At 34.4% G+C, this 27,337-nt stretch overlaps 3 protein-coding genes across 3 annotated transcripts in view; 2 read left to right on the top strand and 1 right to left on the bottom strand.

Moving 5' to 3' along the window:
• The first annotated feature begins 1,717 nt into the window (after positions 1 to 1,717).
• Positions 1,718 to 27,337, top strand: part of LOC112050183 (cell adhesion molecule DSCAM-like) — a 49,387-nt gene continuing 23,767 nt past the window's right edge. The window contains exons 1-2 of the mRNA XM_024088376.2: positions 1,718 to 1,915; positions 20,774 to 20,861. Coding sequence (XP_023944144.1) covers positions 20,792 to 20,861 — 70 coding nt within the window. The 5' untranslated portion in view covers positions 1,718 to 1,915; positions 20,774 to 20,791. The remainder of the gene's footprint in view (positions 1,916 to 20,773; positions 20,862 to 27,337) is intronic.
• On the top strand, positions 24,126 to 26,419 carry LOC112050950 (uncharacterized). The gene is made up of 2 exons (XM_024089363.2): positions 24,126 to 24,589; positions 25,479 to 26,419. Exons 1-2 carry the CDS (start codon positions 24,201 to 24,203, stop codon positions 26,365 to 26,367), a joined length of 1,278 nt encoding a protein of 425 aa, XP_023945131.2. The 5' UTR covers positions 24,126 to 24,200; the 3' UTR covers positions 26,368 to 26,419.
• On the bottom strand, positions 24,618 to 26,874 carry LOC128198366 (uncharacterized). Its single transcript, XM_052883462.1, has 2 exons — positions 26,417 to 26,874; positions 24,618 to 25,382 (listed from the first exon to the last, which is right to left on the bottom strand). The coding sequence occupies exons 1-2, from the start codon at positions 26,598 to 26,600 to the stop codon at positions 24,664 to 24,666; spliced, it is 903 nt and encodes a 300-aa protein (XP_052739422.1). The 5' UTR covers positions 26,601 to 26,874; the 3' UTR covers positions 24,618 to 24,663.

Genomic DNA, 27,337 nt, shown 5'->3' with positions numbered 1-27,337 from the left:
GACGTAAAAGCTGCGAAAATGGAAGGTTTTAAAATTTAGGAAGCCTATTTGGGTCAATTAGTTGAAATTAACTGTGCCGTATAAGCAAGCTTTTGGATTGTGAGCCTTTCGTGGTCAATTTTAACTGTTTAACTCAATGATGTTAAATACTGTTATCATTGGTTTAACTCATCTTCCGTTATCCGCAAGTCGAGTAACTTTAGTTTATATGTTTGTGTTTTTATGTTTTATTCATCAACATTTTAGATGTTTTTAAAGATAATCATTTACACGGAATCCTTACAGTTTTGTCATGTCCTTCTTTCCGTCCGTCCTCAGTTAAGCTCATGTTAAGTACCAGAAAGCTGTAACTTATAGACTGAGAACAAGTGACAGTCAGACTTTCGTCATTTTTTAAAAGCTGAAAATTTGTAAACAGGTTTACTTAGATAAGAGAGAGAGGGGTGCGGTATCGCGCCAATGGCATGTAGCGGCGTTCAGTGTCGGCGTTTAGTGGCAAGTGCTGGCCGAAAGAAGCGAACAGCGACGATTGTAGTGTGGCGACCACCGTCGCCAACCGTGTGCGGGGGCCCTTAGAGTCAATTATAGGTTTCAGTGACATACAAAAACTTACTATTATTTATTCAAGTAGCAACCATAAACTACACAACGTAACAGCAGTTACAATGTTTGGTAGCGCCGCAAAATGTATATTTAGTAAATTATTGCATACTCTGTAACCTTCGCTACGAGCACATTCCATTAGAATATGGAAAAATATGGAAAACCGCCGTCTTACCTACTATGTTGCTAACTGCAGTTGGATTTTTTTTATCATAAGTAAAGTCCGACTGCGGTTTTGCAATTTAGTTTTTACTAGTATAGGAGAAAAATTTGTGGTCATGGACGTGGATATCAAAATAAAAAGACTTGCAAATTCGAGTTAATTTCGTAATTATAAAATTTTATTAGTTGAAATAAATGTAACTACTGGCAAACCAACAGGCTCATCTGCTTTCTATTTCTGCTATAAAACATCAACACGGATCTTTAGTCCAGATCATATTCTTTTAATTACTTTTAATTTAATAAATGCATTGGGTACTAATTGATCTGCATTTATCCTACGTTAGTAAATGTATCAGGTAACATTATTCTTCAACAAACTGCTTTTATACCTAAAAAGATCTTTCCGCCTCCTATAATATCGAGGCTTAGACCCATAGCAGGCTTCAGTGGCAATATCAGCTGTTGTTTGTAATAAAGACGAAAGTATATACGGGGTGTAGCACCACCATTTTTCAGTCTCTTTGCACAATTTTTCAGATTTTTCATTTCAAATGCAAATCATTTTAATCAATAGATGCTGAAAGTTCAATTTAAATAATCAATGAGATACATTATTGCAATAATAATTATTATTTTTTTTATGCGTTATTGCAAATAACGCCGTTATCAACCGTTTATTTTATACTAGAGATAGGAATTGTCTTAATTTAATTTAGTCGATTATTAAAAAGCGAAAGTTATTTAGACACATTAATATTTTGCGGTGATTTTGTAGGCACATAACTTAACTATAGTATAAAAGAACCATTGGTCGTAAAAACAAAATTAAGTTCTTAACGCGAAGCCCACTCTTAGTTCTTATCTTGAAATTACTCATATCAATGGTCGTAGACCAACATCGGTAAAGGAGTTAGGCAGTAGACGCATGCGTACAACTGACGTGTATCGCGCGCTCTTATGGCCTCGCAGTTTAGATCGCTTGCGTTCCCGCTTAGCCGTGTTGAGCGCTCGGGGCCCCCTCTATATACGTCAAAACAACCAATTGATTTATACGTACACACAAACAACCAATAAAAAAAATGAAATGTTAAGACGAAACTTTGTTGGACTTCGAGCGAACTTTCTATGATGTGACTTCAGTGTTTAGGTAGGTGGAGTTTTATTTATTTGTAAATTCATATCAATCTGTCTTAGCAAAGTGACATAAGATGAATGATCGCAAATATTAGAGGTCTTTGTGGTTGTATTAAACGCGTAGTCAGCGTGACTAGTACGCGCCTAATGGATCCGCTTTATGTACTGCCTAAATAAAATATGGGTGTTATGAATCCCTGTTACGATTTACGAACCTCTGCAATGTGTGACAGTGAGTAGGAGTTATTACTTAAGTTGACCGCACTTTTTTTACTATATAACAAAATAATATTCAAGGTTTTATCGATATAGATGAAATGTCATAGTATAAATATTTGAAAAATAATGGTAATACTCTTAGAATTTATTACGTTTCCGGTAATGTTTATTAATAAACTGCTATTTAGTATATTATTTCGATAAAATAAATTACTTAGTCCTTTTAAACATTTATTTTTTTCGAATATTTGTCGTGACAGGTACTAAGAGCGATATTTAATTAAATTCTAGTAACAGCTGATGCTAAGATAATCTACTTTTAAATACATTTTCAGTAGAGTGGATCAAAATGAAACAAACAACACGTCAGAATAGATTGATTACTTAATCTTGACTCAACGGCTAAGCCGAGCTAGATGAAACCTTGCAAAGCGATTATAGTATCAAATTGATTCATTGGTGTATTATAGCTTATTATTATCCTAATTTTCCACGGAAAAGGATCTACGAGTATGAAATCACAAGGCGTTAGCTTTATAATTTTATCATTATTAGGTGATGACCGTCTCGTACCTGACTTGAAAGATAAGTGACCTCTATGTATGGACCAGGGTTGTTTGCTGATACATAATTTTGTCACATGCAGATTTTTTATTTTATGTTATTTTCCTAAAATGTGCTAATTTTTACTGATGTGTTTGTGCATCCTTTCCGTGAATAATTCTTCTTACATATTATATTACAGAATGCATAATCTTGTTCAACTAATTTAAAATATTGCTATATTTCACTTTTTAACGTAGGAGACATTTTAAAAGCAACTAGTAACAACAGGTCATAAAACAAGACACTATAGTATGCGCATTATCATCTGAGTCGTCCGGTCATAAAAGTCAAAAAAGATAGGAATGTGCAGCGCGCCTACCTGCGCACCCTAATTATCGATAAACGGCTACCTGCGCACGTGCTAATGATGAGTCAATAATGATTTGGACGATTCTGATTGGTCGGTTTCTAATGTAATTGCATTGCGTATTTTTTTTGCTATAAATGTGTTTACTGCAATTAAATAAATACATTCATGTGTTACTCGTTGCGCACTATGGATACTAATATATAATAAATTTGGCAGAAGACGAAGATTCTGATGATGAAGACTCAGATGAAGATTAATTTTATTTAGTTAATAATTATATAATATGAAATATGTATTATATTAAATCAAATATTGTTAATTTTTTTAATTTTGTGAACAAGATACGATAATAAACTTTACTTATCGATAATATGTCTTTCATTGTTACACCCTTCACTAGACGGCTCCATAAGACCCATAAGTGCAAGCGAGATAGATATAGAGAAATGATTTATGGCCCTAAGACTCAGTTGTTAATGCTATTAGTATAGCACTAAGTAGTAATTGTTGACAATAATCACAATTGTTTAGAATGAATGAACAATAGCGCATTTTGATTGGACAAAACTCGCAAGTGACAGCGACACGAGACGTTAACTCTGCCCACCAAGGGGCATGTTGCAACAAGCAACGAACAATGCGGATGATGATTCTGATGCTGATGTTTAAAATGAAGCTGATGATCAGCTGATAATCGCAATAATCCTGGTATGGACTTCCCTACCACTACGGTTAAAACCGTTTGTTTATATTTATTACCGCTAGAAAATTGTCGTTTTACTAATTCAACTAGACTACGATAGAATGAGAACCCGTAGTATCCAGACCTAGCTCATTTTGAAAGCTGATATCTTATCAGCCTATGCTCCTACTATAGGTAAGTACAGTAGCCGATTATGGAGTTAAGACCGTCGTTGTTTTTAGAAGGAAGAACTACCTATGGTAGGAGCATTGGGTGACAAACTTACAGCCTTCACAGAATGAGGAATGTCTAGTTATCACAGGCTCTCAGTTCACGAGTAAAATCAAAATCATTGTAAATTAACATCAAACGATAAATGTTTATTCACACGAATAAGTTCGAGTATGTAATGTAGGTAGACGAAATATCTCTTGGATAGAGTAAATATTTATCAAGTTTCTGTATTAAACCACTATTTTCCTGTTCTAAATTATCATCTCATTTTCAACTAACCTACACGTTTTGCTTAACTGTTAAAGAATATTTAATACAGTGTATACATAAAATTAACGAATTTTCTTTCTTTATTTCTCACATAGATACATTACAGACCCTCGGTCTCTACACTCAGCTGCTGAGCTGCTTATATTTCTTACACTACTGTAAAAATAAATAGTTTTATATGGGCCCCTTATAAAGGCTTTGAGGTCACTCAGTGGGTGACTGAGCGATCTATGCTAGTAGTATTTTGGCTGGTGATAGGCTTTGGCTAGTTACCACCCTACCGGCAAAGCCGTACCGCCAAGAGATTTAGCGTTCCTCCACGATGTCGTGTAGAAACCGAAAGGGGTGTGGATTTTCATCCTCCTCCTAACAAGTAAAAACGCTAGACTGCACCAATTTGCGATATAGAGCATTCATTAACAACCTATATAAATAGCGCTTACGCGGTGTATCATGAAGTTTGCGTTGCGCACAGATTCTATGAACTTCGTTGAAAAAACATTAGTGTGAACAGTCGGTTATACCTAGTTATAGTTCTCAAACAATAGACCAGCAATGAATTCATCAAGGAGCGGAATCTATGTTTTATTCATGACCTTTATTCATTTTACTTTGCAAATTTATGCCAAAAGTTGTTTCTACCTTTTACGCTACCTATCTACTTCAGAAACATTGTATTTAACTCTATAAAATACGAATGTATGGTAAAGATACATTTCCGCACTAGAACTAGATCTCCACCCATCATCATCCTGTTTTGATGTCCCACGACAAGGCCAAGCCTCCCTCTTTACAAGATATGAGATATGGAGCTTGGAACCACAACGCTGCTCTAATGTAGGTCGACGGGATTCGTTATCCGATAAGCTAAACATAGGAGCAACGAGTAATATTTTACAAGTATCGCCCACAGAATAAAAAAATATTCTTTAACGTTAAAATAATCCAGTCTCAAGTTAGGCCAACAATAAAAGAATTAATTGATTTTCTTTTCTAGAAATTCCCAATATCAATCGGGAATCGAGACAGACGGTAGATTAGATTAGATTCGCGTGCCTCAAAGAGCACACTAGCAAGATCGTGGGCGTCCGTTAGTACGTACAAATATTCAACTTTAAAGCTATAAGATCTATACAAGCGTTGAAACGGCTTAAGCCACCTTTTGTGGTAAGAAGGTAATGCCCCAAAGATTTAGCCGTAAGCTTTCCGGATTTAAAGCCTCCTCTATATGACAAACAGCGCTATTTATCAGCAAGGGCCTTTGCTAGTTAGTCATTTACATAAGGCTAAATCGGTGTCAGGCATAAGGGTAGGATTTGGATTAAAATTTACGTTACTTAATACCCTGAAATCTGACAAAGTTTTTGGGTAGGTACTAGGACCTACCTACTTACTTATGTCATTAGCAAGTTTTGAAAATACATACAAAGGAAAATGTTGTTTATTATTATTAATAGATGAGATAATTAATGTTGTAAGCAATATCATCTGATCTTAACTGTAACATAGGATGGGTTTATTTCCTTTTTTCATAATCAAAAACTTGGGTTTGGTCTTTGTGGTTCTTTCTTTGTGTTGTTTTCAAGAGTTCAAATTTCTTCTATTGTCAACTATTTTAAATTTCTGTAATCTAAAAGGTAGGACTGTGACTAACTTGTTGTGACTACATTGTACACTCTTCTACAAATATAATTCTACAATGGGATTAAATATTAAGTCTTTTGTTTACATAAAATAGTTTTAGATGTTCCATTACGCCGTTATACTGCCAGGCTAACCTTTAATTCGTCGAAATCAATCAAAAGCTCAAAATCAATCAAATCGAAATGGGTGATGGTGACAAATCATGTTAATATCTTAGATTTAAAATAAAGCAAGGCAATGAAGCAATAATATTAAACAAGTTGAAGCAACTTTTTAAACCAAATTATAGAATTTAAAACAAACAGATCAATCAGTATTCACTATTCACAAAACGATAATAAACAGGGCACTCAATCACTATAACATCTACATTATTCTAAAAGTACCTTTATCTATGGAAGAAAATAAGCAATAACTAAGCCACCCAGATAATGTATGAGGGTTGTTCATAATAATGAGGGCATACATTGAGCTAAAGATATTTATCGCAGTATACATCTGTGCCATAGAAATAGTTCAGACATTTTTATTCGAGTCGTGTACAACGCTATTCAAAGATTTTGTATTATGTATTGTATTTATTGTAATTATATAGTTTTATACTGTTCATATAACTATAGTCATATTAAATGCTAAACAGTTTGCTTGTTTGAATATCTTAATCATAATCATCATCTCCTTTTCCCTTATACTTTTTTTTTCTGTTTTGGTAAAAAAAACTCCTGAGTATATATTTATTTGAATCAGATCTTTTATTCGGCTTTTGAAATAGATTCTCTTGTCTTTAGGAATATTTATCCTATTACAAAATTTAAAAGAAAGAATTGAAAATATTTTTCATTTAATATTAATTTTAGTGTTGTTTGTAAATACATAACAATTTTTTTTTTCCAAAGCAAAATTATTGTATTTGTGATAATGAAAACTGATGATCGTTTTAGTATTGTAAATTTTGTATACAACAGCCTCAAATAGTGACTGAAGGCTTTAATTAAACCACTGGCGTAGGTTTCCAGCAAGGATGTTTTCTCCTTCCCAACTCCCTTTACGTTGTATCTTGCCCGGGACGATAAATTGTATAAGGTCATATTTCAAAACTTAAAGTATATGCCGAAGGTATTCAGTATCACCCGGTTTTCCTCCCAAATCGTTGAGTTTAATACAGTCTTGCTTATTATAGCGAACAGCGTTAAATTTTCATATGTAAGCTGAGAGTTGAGAGCCTAAGATAGCTTGAACTTTAAATTTAATTAAAGCTGTAGTTTTGTCAGCCCAGTCCAGTCTCTGTTACTCGTAAGGTGGTCTTTATAAAAAAACTTAATGTTAAGAAATTATTACCTAATTCTGACTTTGGTTTACCAATAACCCAGACTTATTCCAAGCGGTTTCATACTCAAATTAGGCTTTGGTCTTTGCCGTTATTTTTTTGGGTTGCTTTAAAGTTTTTTTTTTACAAATATTAGCCATTCAATTTCAATTTAAAGTAATAAATAACATTTATAACATGTTCCCTCGAAATAAACGAAAAGACTGTGGTAGAAGTTGGTAAGACAAGTCCAAAAGTCGGGGATCAAACTTTAGACCTCTCAGGATCCAGCCCCTTTACCATAGAGATATTGAGGCTTAGATTACAACAAAAGTTACGGTAAACATAAACAAAGCTAAACAAAATTCACAGTCACGTGGCGCGATGCCAACAATGCAAACTGCAATTCCGCGCTACACAGCCTCGGTGATCTTAACGATAAGGCTGGTTTTGTTTTAAATTATACAAAAGGCTGCTTTATTATTGTTTCATTTATTTATTACTAGAACATTCATCATTAACAATCCTTATTTGGCTCACTGTTAAGCACGAGTCTTCTCTTAGAATGCAAGGAGTTAGGCTAATAGTCCACGCTGGCTCAATGCGGATTAGCATACTTTACATATTTAGAGAATTAAGAGAATTCTCAGGTATGCAGGTCTCCTCACTATGTTTTTCCTTTAACTTTCGTGATATTTAATTTCTTAAAAGGCACAAAACTGAATATTTGGAGGTGCCCCTTCAAATCACGTCACGTCACGTCACGGCTCTACTAGACTGTATTCAAAAGTCTAGTATTTAATAAATGCCTTGTAATGTTACTTATTGAGTGATTCAAATGCTAAAAATTGTTAGGTGTTGCGGGTCTATAGGTTATTAGACTAAGTCTAAGCTCGGATGGAATAAAATCTATACTTATATTATAGAAGTCGAAGTCGAAGAGATTGTTTGTTTGTTTGTTTGAACGCTAATCTCTGGATCTACAGCTCCGATTTAAAAAATTATTTCAGTGTTAGATAGCCCATTTATCGGAAAAGGCTTTAAGTTTTATATTATCTCCATATTATTACGGGAACGGGAACCACGCGTGTGAAACCGCGTGGCGTCAGCTAGTATAACTATATTTTATGTCATTTCCTGTAGTTCCTTTGTAATTTTTTTAGGTAAATTAGTGCCTGCTTTTTCTTGAACTTTTAAAATTATGTTAGCACTAATTTAGCGTTTGTGTAATTATCATCCAAAAGGCTGCTTTAGCTAACACAAAGTACAAAATTGAGCGCAGAGAGCCTGCAAAAAGTGTCGCAAACCGCTGTCTTAATTAAATAACTCCCGATGGGGATTGTTGCGGTTTTATTCCATTAGGTAAATTATAGTCGCTAAAATAATATTACCTATTCGTTCTACTTTGACTTAATTTACGGTCCTGAAAATGCCGTTACTGTGAAATTCATTCTATTAAGAATCATGAGATACTACGTAATCAAGAGAATATTCGCCAAGTCAGCTGCATACTTGAAGATAAAAATTTGCCTAGATTATGATCAAATTATATGAAACATTTTTGAATTATACCTACATCTGAGCGAGTGTAAATCAGTAAAATAACTCATCAAAGCCTTTCCATCAAAATCAAAATCAAATGAAAATTATTTTAGGTATTTCAAGTAAAGACTAACTTTAAGCTATTTAAAGTGAGACTATTTTAAGGACTATATATAATAGGGACTACCACCGGTTCTAAAAGCAAGTACTGCTGAGAAGAGCTGGTAATAAACTGAGCATCTTTACACCATACAACATACTGCAAACGCCCGCGACTTCGTCCGCCCTTAAACCTCCTTAATCCGATACTATCGCAAAATTTATTACATTAATACAAAAGCTTCGGTCTGGTCTAGTGGCTTCGGCTGTGGCTGCTTTCGATTCTACTCGCAAAAATATTCGACGCTAACCAAATGAATGAAATAAAATTAATACGTCATCATCTAATAATAATAATAATAAAGCCGCTTTATTTCCCATAAACCTTAAACCTTATTATAATATATACATTTTGTAGTTTTTACTTAAACTATGTTAGAAATACTAAATAATGATCATTAATATTTGTGTTAATTTTTTTTTTATTATTATAGGAATCCCTTTGATCCTCCTCCAATTTCTTCCATTCATCTCTTTCCTGCGCTATTTTAATCCAGTTATCGAGATTATGTCATCTGCCCATTGCTTCTGTGGTCATCATCTAATCGTCATTAATAACAGACAGATAATATCGCAGTTAAGAAACAAGTCTAGAGTCTCAATAGCTCAACGGTAAGAGCGGTAGAATTCATCATTGAGGGGTGGTGGTTTGATCTCCGCCCCGTTGGCCTATTGTCGTACCCACTCCAGTCTTAAAAAAAAGTTGTCTTCAATTGAAATATAAAGAAATTCTTATAAAAAAGTTAAGTAAAACGTGGAATAATAAAAACTAAAGTGGTTCCACAGATAGTACACATTTAGTATGGAAAATGGAAAAAATTAGATAGGCACGACAACACGAGTCGCCAGACATCTTTGCCATGTCAGCGGCGAAAAATTAAGCTGCCAACTTTAAATTATAAGTTATGATGAGAATATTTTACCGAATGGCATTTTATTTTTGGCATCCAATTTTCTCAGTTCACGATTGTGACGTAAAAAATAATTTTCGGCTGTTATAACACAGCTTTCGTGCGTAGGGATTTGTTTGTAAATTACGTTTTATGGACTTGTAATCTCGAGTTTGGTTTGAATAACACGCTTGAAATACCTGTCAGTTAAAATTTTTCGTCAATTAAAACAAAAGCCTGTGGTAAATCTGAACCTTTGAATTAACTAACGTTAATTATAGGTCACCACCACCATTAACTTCACTTATTGCGTCACCACTTAAAAGATGTAATTTTTCACTTTTTTAAACATTTTTTTTATTGTGAAAAGATTACAATAGAAAACATATAACACAATAGAAAACATATAACATAAAACATATTCCCAAATGGAATCACACTTTTTCATTTTCCATAGTTTAATAAAAAAATATATAAGAACTTCATAAATTGTCAATTATATTTTATCAATAAAAATACTCCCAACATTTAAGTGAAACATAAATTTCACAGTCAAGAGTTGTAGATAACATTATTAAGTGAATATCTGGTTGCTAACTTAGTATTAAATTCAAATTACCAAGGAGAATGCTATCAGCAGCAAATCAGTGTTATTGCTAATAGCTATGATATTCTACCTATCGTGAGGGTAGTCTAACAATTAGTATGGTGATGCGCCACAGTTATAGATAGTTAATTGTTTGTACGTGACTTTCGCTAGTGTTGTGTGTTATTCACATCCTTGAATAACTCCCTTTTTTTTCTTAAGTAGGGGATAAAATCCTCATGGACACTCATATGGGTAGTGCTGGACTTCTACCCGCTAAAAACCCCTCCTACCTTCAGAACGCTGGTGTACCTGCCATTCGGCCTACCACCAACGTCGCAGTCTGTTCTGTTGGTTCAGTGTGCTCGTGGCGTTCGAGCCGTCCACATCTTTTGTTGTGTAACTCTTTATGGGTTACTTAGGATAGGCGGGGTGAGTGACTTGAGTGGAAAAGGGGAGTGTTAGATATCTGTCAAAGGCGCCTTTAACCCTACACACATCGTTCAAGAGTGCGTGACTCCACTCAAGGTCATTCTCTGCCATTCTAGGGTCTTATTTTGGTTACAGTTTAATTTGTTACTTAAGTTGTCCTGACAAATTTTGTGAATCATAAACCTTTGTTCGACATTAGTTTTCTTATTTTTGTAATCACTTTTGAGTCTGCTAAAATTTCTCACTTTCCGAGTTCCTTTTCATCTTTGAATAACTCCCTGCATTAATATAAAATATTACAATAAGAAGTAACGTTTAAGTGTATCAGCGAAACTATCGTTTAAAAACTTGGCTCAAAACAAATTAAGATTTTTTTTGAAAATTCGTTGTTATGAAATACACAGTAAAACGTGAGTCATCAAAAATTATAAGAAGAGTTAAACCTATATTGTAGAGCATAATTTAAGAAGAGAAACAAAGTAAACTCAACCTATACTGCGGCATTGTGGTAGGGTGCAATCCGGCCCTACCGGCCCTGGAGTATGGAATAATTAATATTAATTTCTTACCATCTCATCATCATTGAGTTGTTATAATATTTAAAATAAGCTGATAATAAAAAATATTCTTTACAATTTACTGCATAAAGTTCACATTTATTCTCCAATACTTAAAGAAATTCTTGCAAAGTTGTATAGAAAACATTTTCAATTTCGTATCGTCAAGAAATCGAATAGAAACGATATTGAATATTTTAGTATTTCCATTTGAATGTGCGCAAGGATTGCACCTCCGCAACTAGGATATCATGTTTTCTTATTTCGTTCATTCAAATTTATAATTTGACTAGCTGTAGCCGCACGGTTTCACCCGCGTGGTTCCCGTTCCCGTGAGAATACAGGGATAATATATAGCCTATAGCCTTCCTCGATAAATGGGCTATGTAACACTGAAAACATTTTTAAAATCGGACCAGTAGTTCCTGAGATTAGCCCGTTCAATCAAACAAACAAACAAACTCATCAGTATATAGATACCTAGTGTTACTTTACCGCAAACTACTAGTATTTAATATATTATGTAGTTTTATCATAATTGGAATATTATTTCTACAAGTAATGATCAGCGGCAGGACATAGGACATCATACTAATAAATGAGGGCATTATGATTTAGATATGATGTATAATATATTGATAATGACATAAATACTATAAATAGGAGCAAATATACAGATGTCCCGTAATTAATGAATAAAACGTAAGTAAATAAAGTGAAATTGTTAAAGTTAATAAAATAAACTATATTGAAATATCTTGTGGCCCCCAAAGTTATTCAAACAAAATTAAATTCGAGATACGTAGATAGATACTTTATCTGGCAATAACTCAAGATGTTTTTACGAACTTGTAAGATTTATATGTTTTCCTATTCATGACTGACTTCGTCTGTAAAAGTTGGTCTCTATCAAATTTTAAAATAACAATAGTCTATTTTATAAAAAAACTAGCGACCTCAGGTTTATTTTAACTTTGAGGTTTCAACAGACTTAATATTTAGTTACTTACGACTAGGTACTAAATCACATAATAATCCGTATACTATTTAGGACGGCAGACAAAGCTCTAGACCGTTTTGTTTGGAAGTCTATGCAAAAGGCCTGTATCCAGCAGTTGACGTCCATCGACTTTTAATGATGATGATGATGAAACAAAGTTGGTTTTTGGTCTTGCTTTTAAAATTAATTTGATCTAATATTTTGTATAACGACGTGTCTTTCTTGAAAAAGAAGAAAATTAAAATAATTAATTTTACACAGCTACAAAATATTTTACACCAATAACATTGCATGACATATTTAGTACTAAAAAATATCTTTACGAAATAAATATAATCATACAAAAATAGCTCAATCACTCAAAAACTGTACTTAAATACCAAGGAATACTCAACTTAAATAAAAAAAAAATTACATGCGTTAGACACTTACACATAAAAGATATGCATAAAAATATCAACCCATTATGCTATCTATCTTCCTTTTGTCTTCTTCTCTCAAGCAAAAACAAAACAATGCCTCTTTTGTGACCGAATGGCACAAATATGATGGATCATACGACCGAGTTGTAAGTGTAATCGAATGAGAAATAACATTCTTTGAACATTTGACTTTACGATTGAAGGATTGGCTTTTAACTGCCAACCTAAAAGAGGGTATGTTTATCTTTGTGTCTATCTATCTTCGGGATTGAGACTCTGACACGGTTGGATCATTTGGTAGTAGTTTTTTCGTAGATAGCTAATTTTGTGAAGAGAATCCTATATTATGTACCATTTAAATTGGATAAGCCAAACCACAAATACATATTTTACTATCGTGAAAGGAAATTTTTTTAAAGCATTGAAACAGAGCGATTATATACTAAAAAGATCAGGCTCTTTCATTAGAAGGTTTTCTTTTACGTTCCTTCTCAAGTTCCCCTTAAGTACTCCCCCTTAAGTTGGTGCTTGAGGACACTACTCTAGTAAACTGCACGTTGTTATGTTGTCTTTTTATTTTATTCTAAAATACCTAAACCTTATCAATTTCTGCTATAAAGCTTTTCATGCCTATTTTAGTTATATTATTGTTAAATGGCACTAAGAAGATTTTTAAAGGATTGTATGTAAACTCAAAAAATCGAAGTTGATAATAATTATGTAGAGAATTTTAAAGTACACTAAATGCACTAAATGTAGCACACAATTATTTTTTATAAAATACGGCTAAAACTCACGTCATATCACTAAATTTAGCGCACATTTTGTACTTACTAACTAGCTTAAAAAATTAATTAGATAGATTATTATTACAAGAATATTTACACAGTAAACAATAGCCAACATTGTTTACAAAGTTTCGTTCAACAAATAAAATCTGGGTTCAAACACAACCAACTAGGAATGCAATACACATCCAATCCGCACGAGTACAAAATAAAATCGCCCCTGACAAAGGACATGATAATAGAACATTAAGAAGGCCAGTCCCATCCATTACTGTACCACTTGGCCTTTCCATGAGACGAGCGTAACTTTTTCATTGCACGCCAACAACAAAGCGGATCGGCGAGGCGATCATGTGAACGAGGTTTCACATTGTGCCATTATTATACCGTGTAGCAAATTGAATAAAAGCCGGATACATTCCCGGCCCATTGCGCAAATTACTCAGAATGGACTTGAACTGTAACGTAACGCTGATATACCCGTACTATCTATGCGGCTCATATATTTGTAAAACGGCATTTTTGCGCAATAACGTTTCTTTTGCGACGGTTACACTTAATGTAGGGACAATGCAGTCCAAATTTTGGTTTAACAGTGACGTCGTAGCGTGCCTTAAGGCTAGTTTGTCGAGCGAGTCGAGCCTTATTATAACGTACAAACAGCGTAAGCAGTTTTTATGTTCGACGGCTGCTGCAGCGTTGTATTTCAAGCATTCGCAGCCCACTTTATTCTTAAGTAATCGTAACTATATTTTTCATTTGTATCTTATCATATTCAACTTAAATTCTATAAATAATGCTTTGAGTTTCTTGATTTTGTTTCATTAAGTTCCCTGACAGAAGACGCGCATAAATTCATTTAATTTAATTCCAATCCAAATAAACAACCTACAATGTTTTTATTCGAAAGTAGTGTAGGTACCCTGGTAAACCAAAGTGTTAGATGCGTGCTCCGTGGTTGCTTAGTAGGTACATTCAATTTGTGAAATAATTAAAAAAAATATTGGCGTCAACGTGTTGCTATGGTTACTTTCCGTACGTCGCTAACATCCGAAAATGTGTTACTGCGCAGTTTAATAATAATAATAATAATAATTTGCTTTATTAAGGATAAAAATCCACATACAAAAGTATAATAATTTAAATATACGCCGTAAATTAAATTAAACTAAAATATTAAAATGACACGGTATGATATCTTATAATTAATGAGAAATAAAAATAATTCGTAACAAAATTGCACGTCATCTTATAACTAATTTTACCTACTTTTTATTTGCGTCCCGGTGAACACGTCGCCAATGGTCAGATATCGTTTAAGATATAGGCCGCGTAATTTACCTTATTCTGTACCATTCAGCAAATTACTCAGAATGAACTTGAACTGTAACATAGCGCTGATATCTTGGCGGTAGACAGTAAAGTTACTGCGCATATAACATTTAACGCAACGCAACGCAAGCTTCTGTATTTCTGTATTACAATTCTTGAATTTCTCGAGTAGTATTGACATAGTATGTACAAAATTCGATGTAAATAATGTTAGGAGTTTATTCTCAGACTAGCGGACGCCCGCGACTTCGTCCGCGTGGAATTTAGTTTTTCACAAATTCCTCGGGAACCATTGATTTTTCCGGAATAAAAGTAGCCTACGTGTTAATACAGGCTATAGTATATCTTAATACCAAATATCTAATTCGGTTCAGTAGTCGAGGCGTGAAAGAGTAACAAACATTCCTATAATCAAAATCATCAGTTTTCGCAAATATCGGGAAACTATGAATTTTTCGCGATAAAAAGTCGTAAATGTGTTAATCCAGAGAAAAATCTATTTTCATTTCAAATTTCAGCCAAATCGCTTCAGCAGTAGCGGCATTAAAGAGTAAAAACATTCAAACATCCATATTTCCAAATTCCCCCTACGCCCTCTGGTATGCGAAGCAGGTGGTTGCATGGATAGCAGCCAGTTGTTAACCGAAATCTCAAAAGAAATCTCATTGATCTCATAGTCATCATGTCATGGGACACTAGAGAAATCGAGGAAAACTTTCGAAAATTATAAGAATGACTAGCGTGTTAACATTTTCACTAAGCAATTAAATCACTACAAATTAATGGAGGCCTAGAGTGGATCTGATGATAAAGCCGAAGCACAGACGACAACTCTTCAACAATTTACATCAGTTACCTAGTGTTTGGGCTTGATTAATTTCTATCGATGAGAACTTTACATCTAGATGGCTTGTGAATGTTATTAGGAGTCTAGTGATGAAGACAAAGTACAGTTAAGGGAACTCTACAACGGTTTACAATAGCTACTTTGTGATTGGACTTGATTTACTTTTATTGATAATGTGATGTTATTTTTAGTTTAGTGGGTACGTATTTAAAGTCGGTTGAATTGTTTTAATTATTTTTTTTACCTACTGTACATTAAATAGAACAACAAAGAACATAATATTAACATATTTTTAATATACATATGCCTTGTAGTTCAAGGCAATTTAACTTCTAAGCGTACCTATTGTTCATGCTCCCATTTCTTGCCTTTCATAAACTTTTACGTATAATAAAAAAAAGAAACCCTATTCCGGTCATTTGTGGAATAGCCTTATGCCTATTCAAAAGCCTTCCAAATGCTGTTATGGTCGAAACTTTGTGAAATAAATACGTTCTGAGAGATCAAGTGGTGATTCTATAGGGCAACTTGACTCCCTTTGAAACAATGAAAATAATAATTAACGAGATATTCTACGAGGTCTGACTGCGCTGACATTATTTAAACTCGTCGCAATTTGTAATCATAATTTGTTTTACTTAATTTTGATGCAATTTCTTTTTTAATATAGTTAGTTAATAAGTATACATAGATAGTCATGTTTGTTTTATGTAATAAGTATGTAAAATTTTAGTTAAAATACTTATCTACTTAAAAGTATACTTATAGCCCGTGATCCGTGGAACAAATTTACATGTGATTGCTATCAAGCTACAGCAAGAAGCCGTGATAACCCAGTGGATATGACCTCTGCCTCCAATTCTGGAGGGTGTGGGTTCGAATCCGGTCCGGGGCATGCACCTCCAACTTTTCAGTTGTGTGCATTTTAAGTAATTTATTCTTGGGGTAATAGGCCAGCAGGCTAATTCACTATCTTTGACGTATGCTGGTTGACATATAGGCAATTGAAATTCCATGTAACAAATGACATCAAACGCCTACTCGTGGATGACATATTATACAGAAGGTAAGTCATATCTAAATTGATTTAATGTTTTTAATAGGTTGATAATAAAGACCAAAATAGTGAATAGGCAAATTGATAAACTTTCATTCAACTATTGTGTTTTGCCATTTAAATCCGTTTCTGATATCAACTTGTATCCAATAAGTAAAATTTTGTTAAAATATTGCTGTCAAGCTTTAATGATTGTATGAAACACGGACTGTTTAGCGGAAATATGGCTACAACACAGAGGGCCTAGTAGCAGTTTGGTACAGTTACTATCGCGTTAACGTAAACACGAAAAGGAATGGAAACAGCGCCATCTAGTGACACTACTTGCACAACTGTTTCAATTCCATATAAATTCGCGTTTACGTTAACGCGATAGTAATAGTAAGAAAATATTGAAAACTCCCACTAGGTACTCTGTTACTAAAATGAAACTACCGGCATACATGTACTTACATAGGTGCACGTCAATTTAAATTTAATCTTCATTTGCCAACAAATTGGAATAAAGTGCAAGCTAGCATTAAAAAAAATACGCTATAAATATGTGGCATCGTACAGACCTCACAATAAAAGAGGAATTTTTGTGGGGCTTACCAAATCGGGCCATTTCCGCCACGACATCGACTTTATCTTCGAGCAAATAGAACGAGGTCACTGAGCTAACGTGAATTCCCTCGCGGTTCGCCCGTGCTCAGGGTGAGGTAACCTAAAAACAGGCAGCCAGTCATTATTGAACTAAGTGTGTAATAGATGGGTGACAGACTTTGAAAATCCAAACAAATGAACTTAAAGGTCGGGGCTAATTTGAAAGACACCGCTCGTAAGACCCGCACGTCTTCTATCAACTTTCTTAGTCAAGTTAGTCTTGGCAAGTTTGTTGATGACACTCCCATGATATGCGGGCGACGGGGGGAAGAGTGCGCGGGTTTGAAATCGTGCGTGCGGGGAAGTGAAGTGCATCAGTCGTGGGTTTTCGTTCATAGCTACACACCGCCCGGCCTGCGCGGACCATCAGGAGTGTTACGAACGAAGTTGCCAATAATATTAAAAAGGCGAAAGTTTGTGTCTAATGTGTGTCAGAGCAAGTGTATATGTTAGTTCCTTCTTTACGACAACTTACTTATATTCAACTAGCAGACGCAATGCGGTTTCACCCGCGTAATTCCCGTCCCGTAGGATTACAGGGATAAAATATAGCCTATGGTAGTGGTTTCGTGGGTGAGCTCTGTCACAAACTTTTATTACTATAATAAAGCCAAACTTAGTCTGCAATGTTTATCGACAAATAAATTTAAAATAAACAAAATTTAAAATAAATTAGATATATGATTTTATTGTTGATGAACATGGCACATCCAGTATGGCTTTAAATTATGTAGTAGTTATACTAGTAAGTAATTACTACTAGTTATCATTTAAATATAGCTATCATATATATTACGTCAATGTCATATATGTTTTCACTGAAAACATTTCATTAAATAACAATCTCACAATAAAAATATTATCATAATTCAAAATAATATAAATTTCCTATGACTTTTATTGCGTTACTTCTCAAAATGACAAATTACTCACAGAAAATGTATTTTAATGAATCGTTTTTATAACTCATTTTTAAACTCAGAAATTATACTGATGAAATAATTTTGTTATTAATTTATAGTGTCATTTATCGTATTAAGTAGCGAATTTAATTATTCATGATGTTGTTAAGAATGCGGGTAGTTTAATTTATTCAACCATGGCCTTGACACGGTACCGCGAATTCGGCCATAAACATAATGATATTACTTTTTCATTTTATTTCTACATGACGAATGTTGGTTTCGTGACACGAGCATTACGAGGCTATTTTGTACACAGTCAAAGTAACGGAATATCTTTTATTTATTTACAGCCTAAACCCGACCATGCGTCGTTGTGGCGACGGATGTGTGGCTGTGGTGCCTAGGGTATCTTATTTTTATTTATTTAACATCTAGCGTACCCGACACACGTCCAGTTAGATCGTTAGCTTACAATAAATAATGAAGAACTTATGCTGTTTTTATTTAAAACCTACAATTAATTGGTGGAAAGATGATCGTAAATATAATATAACAATGTTGATGAGCGTTAAATTTTAAGATATGTTAAATAAAAGACTATACCGTCACATTCCAAGATAATTATTTCATATTATACTAAAGTGTTTAAAATTTATCTCCCAAGATTTGATTCACACATAGGCTAATAGGGCAAAGTTAATGTTTGTCAAAAATTGTTTTTTTTCAAACTGTTTTAAAATCATAATAATTGATAGAGTAAGTAAAGATCCCAAGTAAGTTCGACCTTCAACCATCTGCTTATCGGATGTTAATTATATTTCATAGAATAAACGTATTAATCAAAGGTTCTTGGACTAAAAGAACAATCTCGATCGAGGCACCAATTTTACCAAACAAAACAAAAAAACCTAACTCAAAAAAGATTCGCTTACTATATTTACTATATTACACAGATAAACACATTAAACTTACCTTTAATACCCTTTGTTTTCGCTAAGGGTTATAAATACAAAAGAAATCATATTATACGGCATTAAGCTCCGCTAATCTATGCTCGCCTCTGCTAATTACAGCAATTAATATTAATGGTGCGAACGAACACATTCTGTAATCTACGGAAAATAGAAAATCGTTTTATAATATTATTATATTACACTTAAGTGGCAAGACGTGCGCGTAATAACAGTGATATCGCATAGTTTGCAGAATATGTATAATATAATATTTCTCGAATATCTATCGATATTGATAAGAATATTAGATATTGTATATTTAACCTCTCAATAACGCCGCAACTTCTGAACCGATTTGGATGACATTTGGAATGGAAATAGATTGTACTCTGGATTAACACATAAGCTACTTCTCATCCGGGAAAATTCCCGTGGGATTTGTGAAAAACTAAATTTCACGCCGACGAAGTCGCGGGCGTCATCTAGTTATTTAATATGTTTAAATATTTCGTATTTATATACTCGTATTGAATTAGAATGAATGTTACAAAATTATAAGTAAGATTGGATAGGGATATGACTAAAAGCTTTACTTTACTACGTAGTAATTTATGAAATTGTATTTTTATTGTCCACTAAAAATGTGATAGACTGAAATACAACAAAGCTTTTAGAAAGCATTCCACCATTTTTAATTTCAAACAAAAGTATTAGGACTGAAGCGAATCGAATTAACTAATAATGCCCTAAAATTGGAATTCCCGTCATTGGATCCATTGTGACATTCTGTCCAATTGTTTGCCTCCAATTTAATATAATGGACACAATCCTTGAGGACTAATTTAATGAAATATTTGTGAACCAATCGAGATCTCTTAATTGAAATAATTGTTTGACAAAAGTGACCTTTGTTTCATAACTTACTTTGTTTTTTACAAGCAGATAATACACATGTTACTTTATACCATTTTCTTAATATACACCTTGTACAGAAAATATTATAATGTTTTTATACAAGTTTTATTATTTTTTTCATAATTTTAACTAAATGATTATCATATATCTGGTAAAGCTAAATAATAGGTGACTTACTATAATATAGTAAAAAAAAATCTTTTCTTTTCATTGTTAATTAACTCAATTTGGCTTGTAGTTGTCGCTTGGTTAAGATTTTTTTTTTATTCTTTACAAGTTAGCCCTTGACTACAATCTCACCTGATGGTAAGTGATGATGTAATCTTAGATTGAAACAGGCTATCTTGTTAGGAGGAGGATGAAAATCCACACTCCTTTCGGTTTCTACACGACATCGTACTGGAACGCTAAATCGCTTACTAAATAAATAAAATAAATAGCTTACTTTTGTCTTTAAACTATAACTATGAAACTAAGCCTGTAGGTGTAAAAAACGTGATTTATTTTTTATGTAGTAAAATATCTTTTAAACCACACGAAAACCTATTTTAAACGATCTAATCTTTACAGATAGGTAGACCGGACATTATGGGCCAAGCGGCGAGCGTGAAGTCGGCTTTATGGATATCTCTTCTGCATGGATGCCTTTTTCTCATCGGTACGTATGACTTTATGTAATATGCTCATTAGATGGGCCAGGGCCTCGCATCGTTACGAGAGATAATATTTCAACGAAGTTCCAACGAATTTCCTAAAAAGTTACAGTTAGGAGCACATAATATGTAACTTAACAGTAAAATAATTATAGATAAAATCAAAGATTTAGAAAATTGCTTGTTTCTCATTAATATTGCGCTGCTGAAAGAGATAAGTTACCCTAAACATATCCACGTAGAGCCGTGATAGCTATAAAGTGTTTTAAAAAAATCTTCTATCAAATAATGACAATACCAAAGTGCGAGAGATATCTGCAAAGTTCGACCAACTCGCTACCGTGACCTTATTGTATCCTTGCCAAATAAAGGCAAGATCCGATTTCCTTTGAAGAGAATTATATTTTGTTGTAAATCATACGCCATCGCATTGTGTCTGTTTATTCTATTTCTCTCTGATACTACATAAAGACAATAATGTATCCTACTAATATTATAAACGAGAAAGTTTGTATGACTGTTTGTTTGGATATTTGTTACTCTATAACGCCGCAACCTATTTGGTTGAAATTTGAAATGACGATAAATAATACCCTGGATTAACACATACTTTTAATCTCGATAAAATACATAGTTTTTCCAACTTTTTTAACCCAAAACAGAGGCTACGCTTACTTTGGGCTGGATGGATAGTGATGTACGGATAGATTAGGTATATTTAACGGACGTCACGTTAAATTCAGTTTTTCTCAAATCCTGCGGGAACCATGGATTTCCGGGATAAAAAGTAGCCTATATATTTATCAATAACTTTCTCTATTTTCCAGTGAAAGTCCCAATAAACTCAGCTCAGCCTTTACAAAGATTTGCCCAGGCAAACAGACAGGAAGACCGATAACATTTAAAAAAAAGCTTGATTGTGTTTTAGTATCTGTATACATGAAAATCCAGTAATCAAGTACTGAACCGATTGGATGTATGATGGATTTTGGATTGATTTGAATATAATTTTGAATGGAAATAGATGTTACTGTGGATTTACGTAAAGGCTACTTTTAATCCCGGAAAAATCCATGGTTCCCGAGGGATTTGTGAAAAACTAATTTTCACACGGACGAAGTCGTGGGCGTCCACTAATAGGTATATATAATAATAATCTATAATATAAAAATGAATCGCAAAATGCGTTGGTAAGCGCGTAACACAACAACGCCTGGACCAATTTGGCCATTTTTTTTAAATGTTCGTTAAAGTTCTAGGATGGTTTTTACGGCGAGAAAAATTCGAATAATTGCCGGAAAAACCATAAAAATAGCCCTTTTCTTTGTCCCATACAAATGTTTTCTAACTAAAAAGTAGTCAATTTGAGCTTTATTGTTATTGTATAAAGTTCATAACTATCAATGTTTAGTGATCGATACTGATGCTAAAAATGCAATCAGTAAAATTTTCATCTGTCTGTCTGTATGCTCGTTGTAGAAACAAAAACTACTCGACGGATTTTAACGAAACTTGGTACAATTGTTCTTCATACTCCTGGACAGGTTATAATATACTTTTCATTACGCTACAATCAGTAGGAGCAGAGCAGTGAAAGGAAATGTTGGGAAAACGGGAGAAGTTACTCCATTATTTAAGCTTCCGTCGCGTGTGCGGCCTTAATGGGTAGGGGTAGGGGTAGGGTAGGGTAGGGGTAGTTGAAAGTTTACATCGAGTTTCACACGGACGAAGTCGCGGGCGTCCGCTAGTGATAATTAGAAAAGTCAATAAAAACATGAAATTAAAAGAAGATTAGCCTTAAACACGTACAATCAAACGTAGTCCATGGCTTATTGTGTTCTTGCCAAACAAAAGCGATGTCCGATGTTCTTTCATGGAGCGATGTTTTGTACTCCATCATACTTTCTTGCATTGTATGTATTTATTTCTTGACGCTCCACTGGTTCTGAATGAAACGATATAATAAAGATAAGATCCGGAATAAAGCTGAGTGAAGGCAGGATTTGTCTTCAACGGAACATTATTATTTCCTCTTTTTTTTGATGCAGCGGTGCGAGAGTCACAGGAGTTTGTAAAGAATTTGAAATGATTTGCTTATTTTATTTCAAATAGGGAATATTTGTCTTTTTACCCGACTACGGCGAATGGTGATGATTTTGGCAATTTATGTTTGTATGTATGATCCACCGTATTGGAGACCTGGACGATCAAGTCAGCTGATCGGCATCGCATAGACTGGAGTACTGGAGAAGTATGCTTTGTATTCCGTGGACAGCACAGAGAACCAATGTACAGGTGCTAAAACAACTTAACATCTCGAATAAGCCGTCCACCAACTGTATTCAGAGGATCCTCGAGTACTTCGGCCACATTGCCAGGAGAGAAGGAGATAACTTAGAGAAATTAGTGATTACTGGCAAAGTGAAAGGAAAGAGATCTCGCGGACGTAGCCCGATGCCGTTGGTACAACCAAATCCGCGTCACTCTCCACACCAAGGTACACGAAGCTCTGTAAGTCGCGAAAAGCAAAGCCGCAAGGTTGACATCGTCAAGAAGCAAGGGGTCACGACCCTCAGTAATGGGAAATACGACGCAAGGAAGGAAGGAATGGAAAGGAAGAAATCCACCGTAATGCCTAAACTATTGAACCGATTTCAATGATGTGAGGTGTTACAAGATTTGTAATAATAGCTCGGGTGACATAGGCTACCTAAATTTTATCAATTTATTTTACGACTACCTTGGCAACTTTTGTACCTATTTGGATTTCTCGATTTTTATCTGTATAAACTCTTGTTTTAAATCCTTTTTTGACATAGTCGGATTATAGTTTTAAACTTAATTTCTTTTCCTATTTTCTTGCGAAAAATTGAAGATTCCTTAAAACTTCGAAACCAAAACGTCTTCTGAGATACTGACGAAAAAATTTCCCTACTTGATTTGTTGAAGGTTTAAAAAATTAAACCCTGCAACCCAACAACCTTGGTCCAATCTCCACGGTTGCCTACCGTAGGTACTAACGAAAAATACAATTTGAGCACCTTCTAGGCAAACACGCTTCATCTTAGACCTCATCATTGCTTACCATCAGGCATGATTGTAGTCAAGCGCAAGCCATATACAACATGAAAAATATTTAAATCAAGAAAATCTGTCTATCACAAACTTTTAATTTATAATACCTTCTTTAAAACTTCACATTTTACAGGCCCAGGGTTTACTAGAAAAAAAAAACTTTCACCGTTACCGTAAATAATAAACATTTTATTGCAGTGTAAGGCCGAGGCCCCATTAGTGCGTTGCGCTGCGTTGCGTCGCGTCATCGCAACGGAACAACGCATTGTATGCCACACCTGTGTTGCGTTGACGCTGCGCCAACGCAACGCAAGAGGGTATGCACGCCGACGCAGCTGCGTCTCAGTTCAGCCTTTGCAATGGATAGATACAAACGTGTTCTTTTGTTGCTTTTATTACGGCACCGCCGAAATAAACGTAGAAATCATAGAAGATTCTGGATATCTCCTTTGATAGCATTAAGAAATAGTGATGGTCAGTTTTTTATGCAGGAATATAGGGAGTTGTTATTAGATGAAAATACATTTTTTAATTTTTTTAGAATGAGTGTGGCCAGCTTTAATAATTTGGTTGAAACCTTAAAACCACATATAAAAAAGCAATATACCAAATTCAGGAACCCTTTAGAACCAATTGAAATGATTGGTATTACATTGAGGTAAGTAATTCAAATATCATAATACTCGTAATGTTAATCAGTTATTAATTTATTATCTTTAAAAACAGTTTAATTTAAGTATTACTATTAGGTAACAAAGCAAAGTTATAATCTTCTTCTTGACTATCATCAGTAAAATTATTAATCGTAGTGTTGGTTGAGTAGGTAGCTTCGAATTCATCTGTTCGATACGATGATGGCGATGGTGACTGGGCATGTTGTCCAGTTTGATATCCGCGTGACTGCAATGGTGTTGCTTGATACTGTTGTCCAGTTTGATATCCGCGTGACTGCCATGTTGTTGATTGAGTCTGTTCCCCGAACCGAATTTCGGTAATGATATTTATAACTTTGCTTTGGAATGTCAAAGTTTGTAATTCCGTAAAGCTGTCCAAAGAAGGCAAAATTCCTTTGAAAAATGATAAGTGGCGGTTTTCTTTCTCTTGCAACGCTTTTAATGCTTGCGCCTCGAAATCATCTATTGCTTGGTTTGATCTCTTACGGCTTGCAGGCACGTAGCGAGAAGGACCTGGGGGTAACGAGGACATTTCTTTTGTAGGAAATGGAGAAGATGATGCTGTGTTTTCATTTCGTTCCGTTTCTTCAGACACCATTTCAAGGCTACTATCAGTTTTATTTTGGGCAACTTTCATCAAAAACAGCAACTGATTGTAATAATGATATTTCTTCAATTGTTTTGCCCCTGATCCAGACGAACTGTTTTCTTTTATTTTTTTTACGTATCGAAAAAAGTTGTCCTTCACGCTTCTCCATTTTTTCACAACCTCGTTACCTGCAAAGAAAGAAAAAAATGTGTAAGTACCTAACTTGTCTACACTGACCAATCTAAATGGGCCACCCTGTTTATTTTTTTGTGTTTCTATTTCAGGTACTTAGGCAGCGGAAATTCGATAAACGACTTGCATTTCAAATTTAAACGTGGAAGAGCAACAATTTCTAGAACTATTTCGTCAGTTTGTCAAGCTATATGGAAATATGTTCGACCACTGTACATAGAAGAGATCACAGTAGAAAAACTACAAAATATTGCATTAGATTTTGATCTCAAAGCTAACTTTCCTCATTGCTTCGGGGCAATTGATGGGAAACATATACGTTTAATAAAACCAGACAAAAGTGGCTCTCTGTTTTATAATTATAAAAAATATTTTTCAATTGTTTTGCTGGCGGTTGTTGACTCAAATTATAAGTTTGTTTTTGTCGACGTGGGTGCATATGGTAAGGAAAGTGATTCTACTATTTTTAGAAATTCGACACTGTACAAGATTTTAATGAGAAATGAATTACCATTGCCTGATCCTCAACCACTTGGAAATGATCATAATAACGAGCCACCCATCCCTTATGTACTCGTCGGTGATGAAGCTTTTGGTTTAAGTAAGCATGTTATGCGCCCATACGGCGGATCCAATCTCAATGTGAAACAAAGAGTTTATAATTATCGCCTTAGCAGAGCACGTAGATACGTGGAATGTGCATTTGGGATCATGGCAAATAAATGGCGCATTTTACATAGGCCAATTGATACGTCATATGATTTAACTATTAATATTGCGAAAGCATGTTGTGTTTTACACAATTTTGTTATACAACACGATGGGTTAAAACAACAAGACAATATGGCAATAAGTAGGTTCTCACAATTGAGACCCCATAGCAATGAAGAATCATTAGCCGAAAATTTTATCAGAGATCAATTTGCTAATTACTTTATGAGTCCAGAAGGGGCTTTACCATGGCAGTTGAAAAAGATATAAATTAACTTATGTATTGAATTTACAAATAATATAATAAATAACAACTCACCAATTTTGTTCTTTTTTTGGTCCTCAAACTCCTCGTAATCTTGAAATATTTTTTTACAAACAGCTACCCATTCATTCGCTTTACGAAATTTATCACTGTAATGTTCGTGTGATTTATCCCATATAATGGGTCTTTCTTGGACCAAGGATATGAGAAAATCTATATCAATATCCTGCTCACTCATGGTAAAATAGAAAATGTCGTTACGCTCGTCTAGCTTTCTCCTCTAGCAGTGCATCACTGTCCGTCGTCGCAGCGGAGCTCCGACAACGCAGCGCATCACCCTCCCTCCCGCTATAGTCTCTTGTCCGTCGATCCGTTGAAACGTCGCGCGCGACGACGCAACGGTCTAATGGGGCATGTCATAAAAAATGTATGGAAAACGACGCAGCGACGACGCTGCGACGACGCAACGCAGCGCAACGCACTAATGGGGCCTCGCTCTAACGCAAATATTTTACTTGCCATTTTAACACAAACTGTCATAACTTCCGTGTCAGCTGTTCCGCATCACTAAACTCATATTTATTGAAAACATGCAAAGCCAAAAAAATATATCTACCAGTGTTCAGCTTTTTTTCTGCTAACATTATTTATTTATTTTTGCATTGATAGAATATGGAATTTTAAAATAAAGCCTCCACGCTTATATTTGGATACCCTCACCAATGATTATTTTATACTAAAGATATGTTACGTACCTACAAAATCACCGCCAAAGTGATCCGAATTTAGCGACTCCACTAAGCGCATACATGCACAAAATAGTGTTTACTTACATTATATATTTATGTATCAATAGGTTTTACACTTCCTAGACACATTACTCGACATTGTAGATAATATTTAGGTATTACGTGTTTATATAACTTTCGTTGTTCAATAAGTAACTAAGTGAAATTAAGACAATAACGAGTATAT

Source organism: Bicyclus anynana, chromosome 9 (assembly GCF_947172395.1).
Source record: "Bicyclus anynana chromosome 9, ilBicAnyn1.1, whole genome shotgun sequence".
Lineage (NCBI taxonomy): Eukaryota > Metazoa > Arthropoda > Insecta > Lepidoptera > Nymphalidae > Bicyclus > Bicyclus anynana.
Note: the sequence above shows the minus strand (reverse complement) of the source record. Positions and strands in the feature narration are given on the sequence as shown.

Excerpts from the sequence above, each read along its gene's own strand:
- LOC112050950 (XM_024089363.2), top strand. The coding sequence starts at position 24,201 with ATGCCACACCTGTGTTGCGTTGACGCTGCGCCAACGCAACGCAAGAGG. Across the intron at positions 24,590-25,478 it reads ATGATTGGTATTACATTGAG|GTACTTAGGCAGCGGAAATT; the intron begins GTAAGTAATTCA and ends TTTCTATTTCAG.
- LOC128198366 (XM_052883462.1), bottom strand. The coding sequence starts at position 26,600 with ATGAGTGAGCAGGATATTGATATAGATTTTCTCATATCCTTGGTCCAA. Across the intron at positions 25,383-26,416 it reads CCAAAAAAAGAACAAAATTG|GTAACGAGGTTGTGAAAAAA; the intron begins GTGAGTTGTTAT and ends CTTTCTTTGCAG.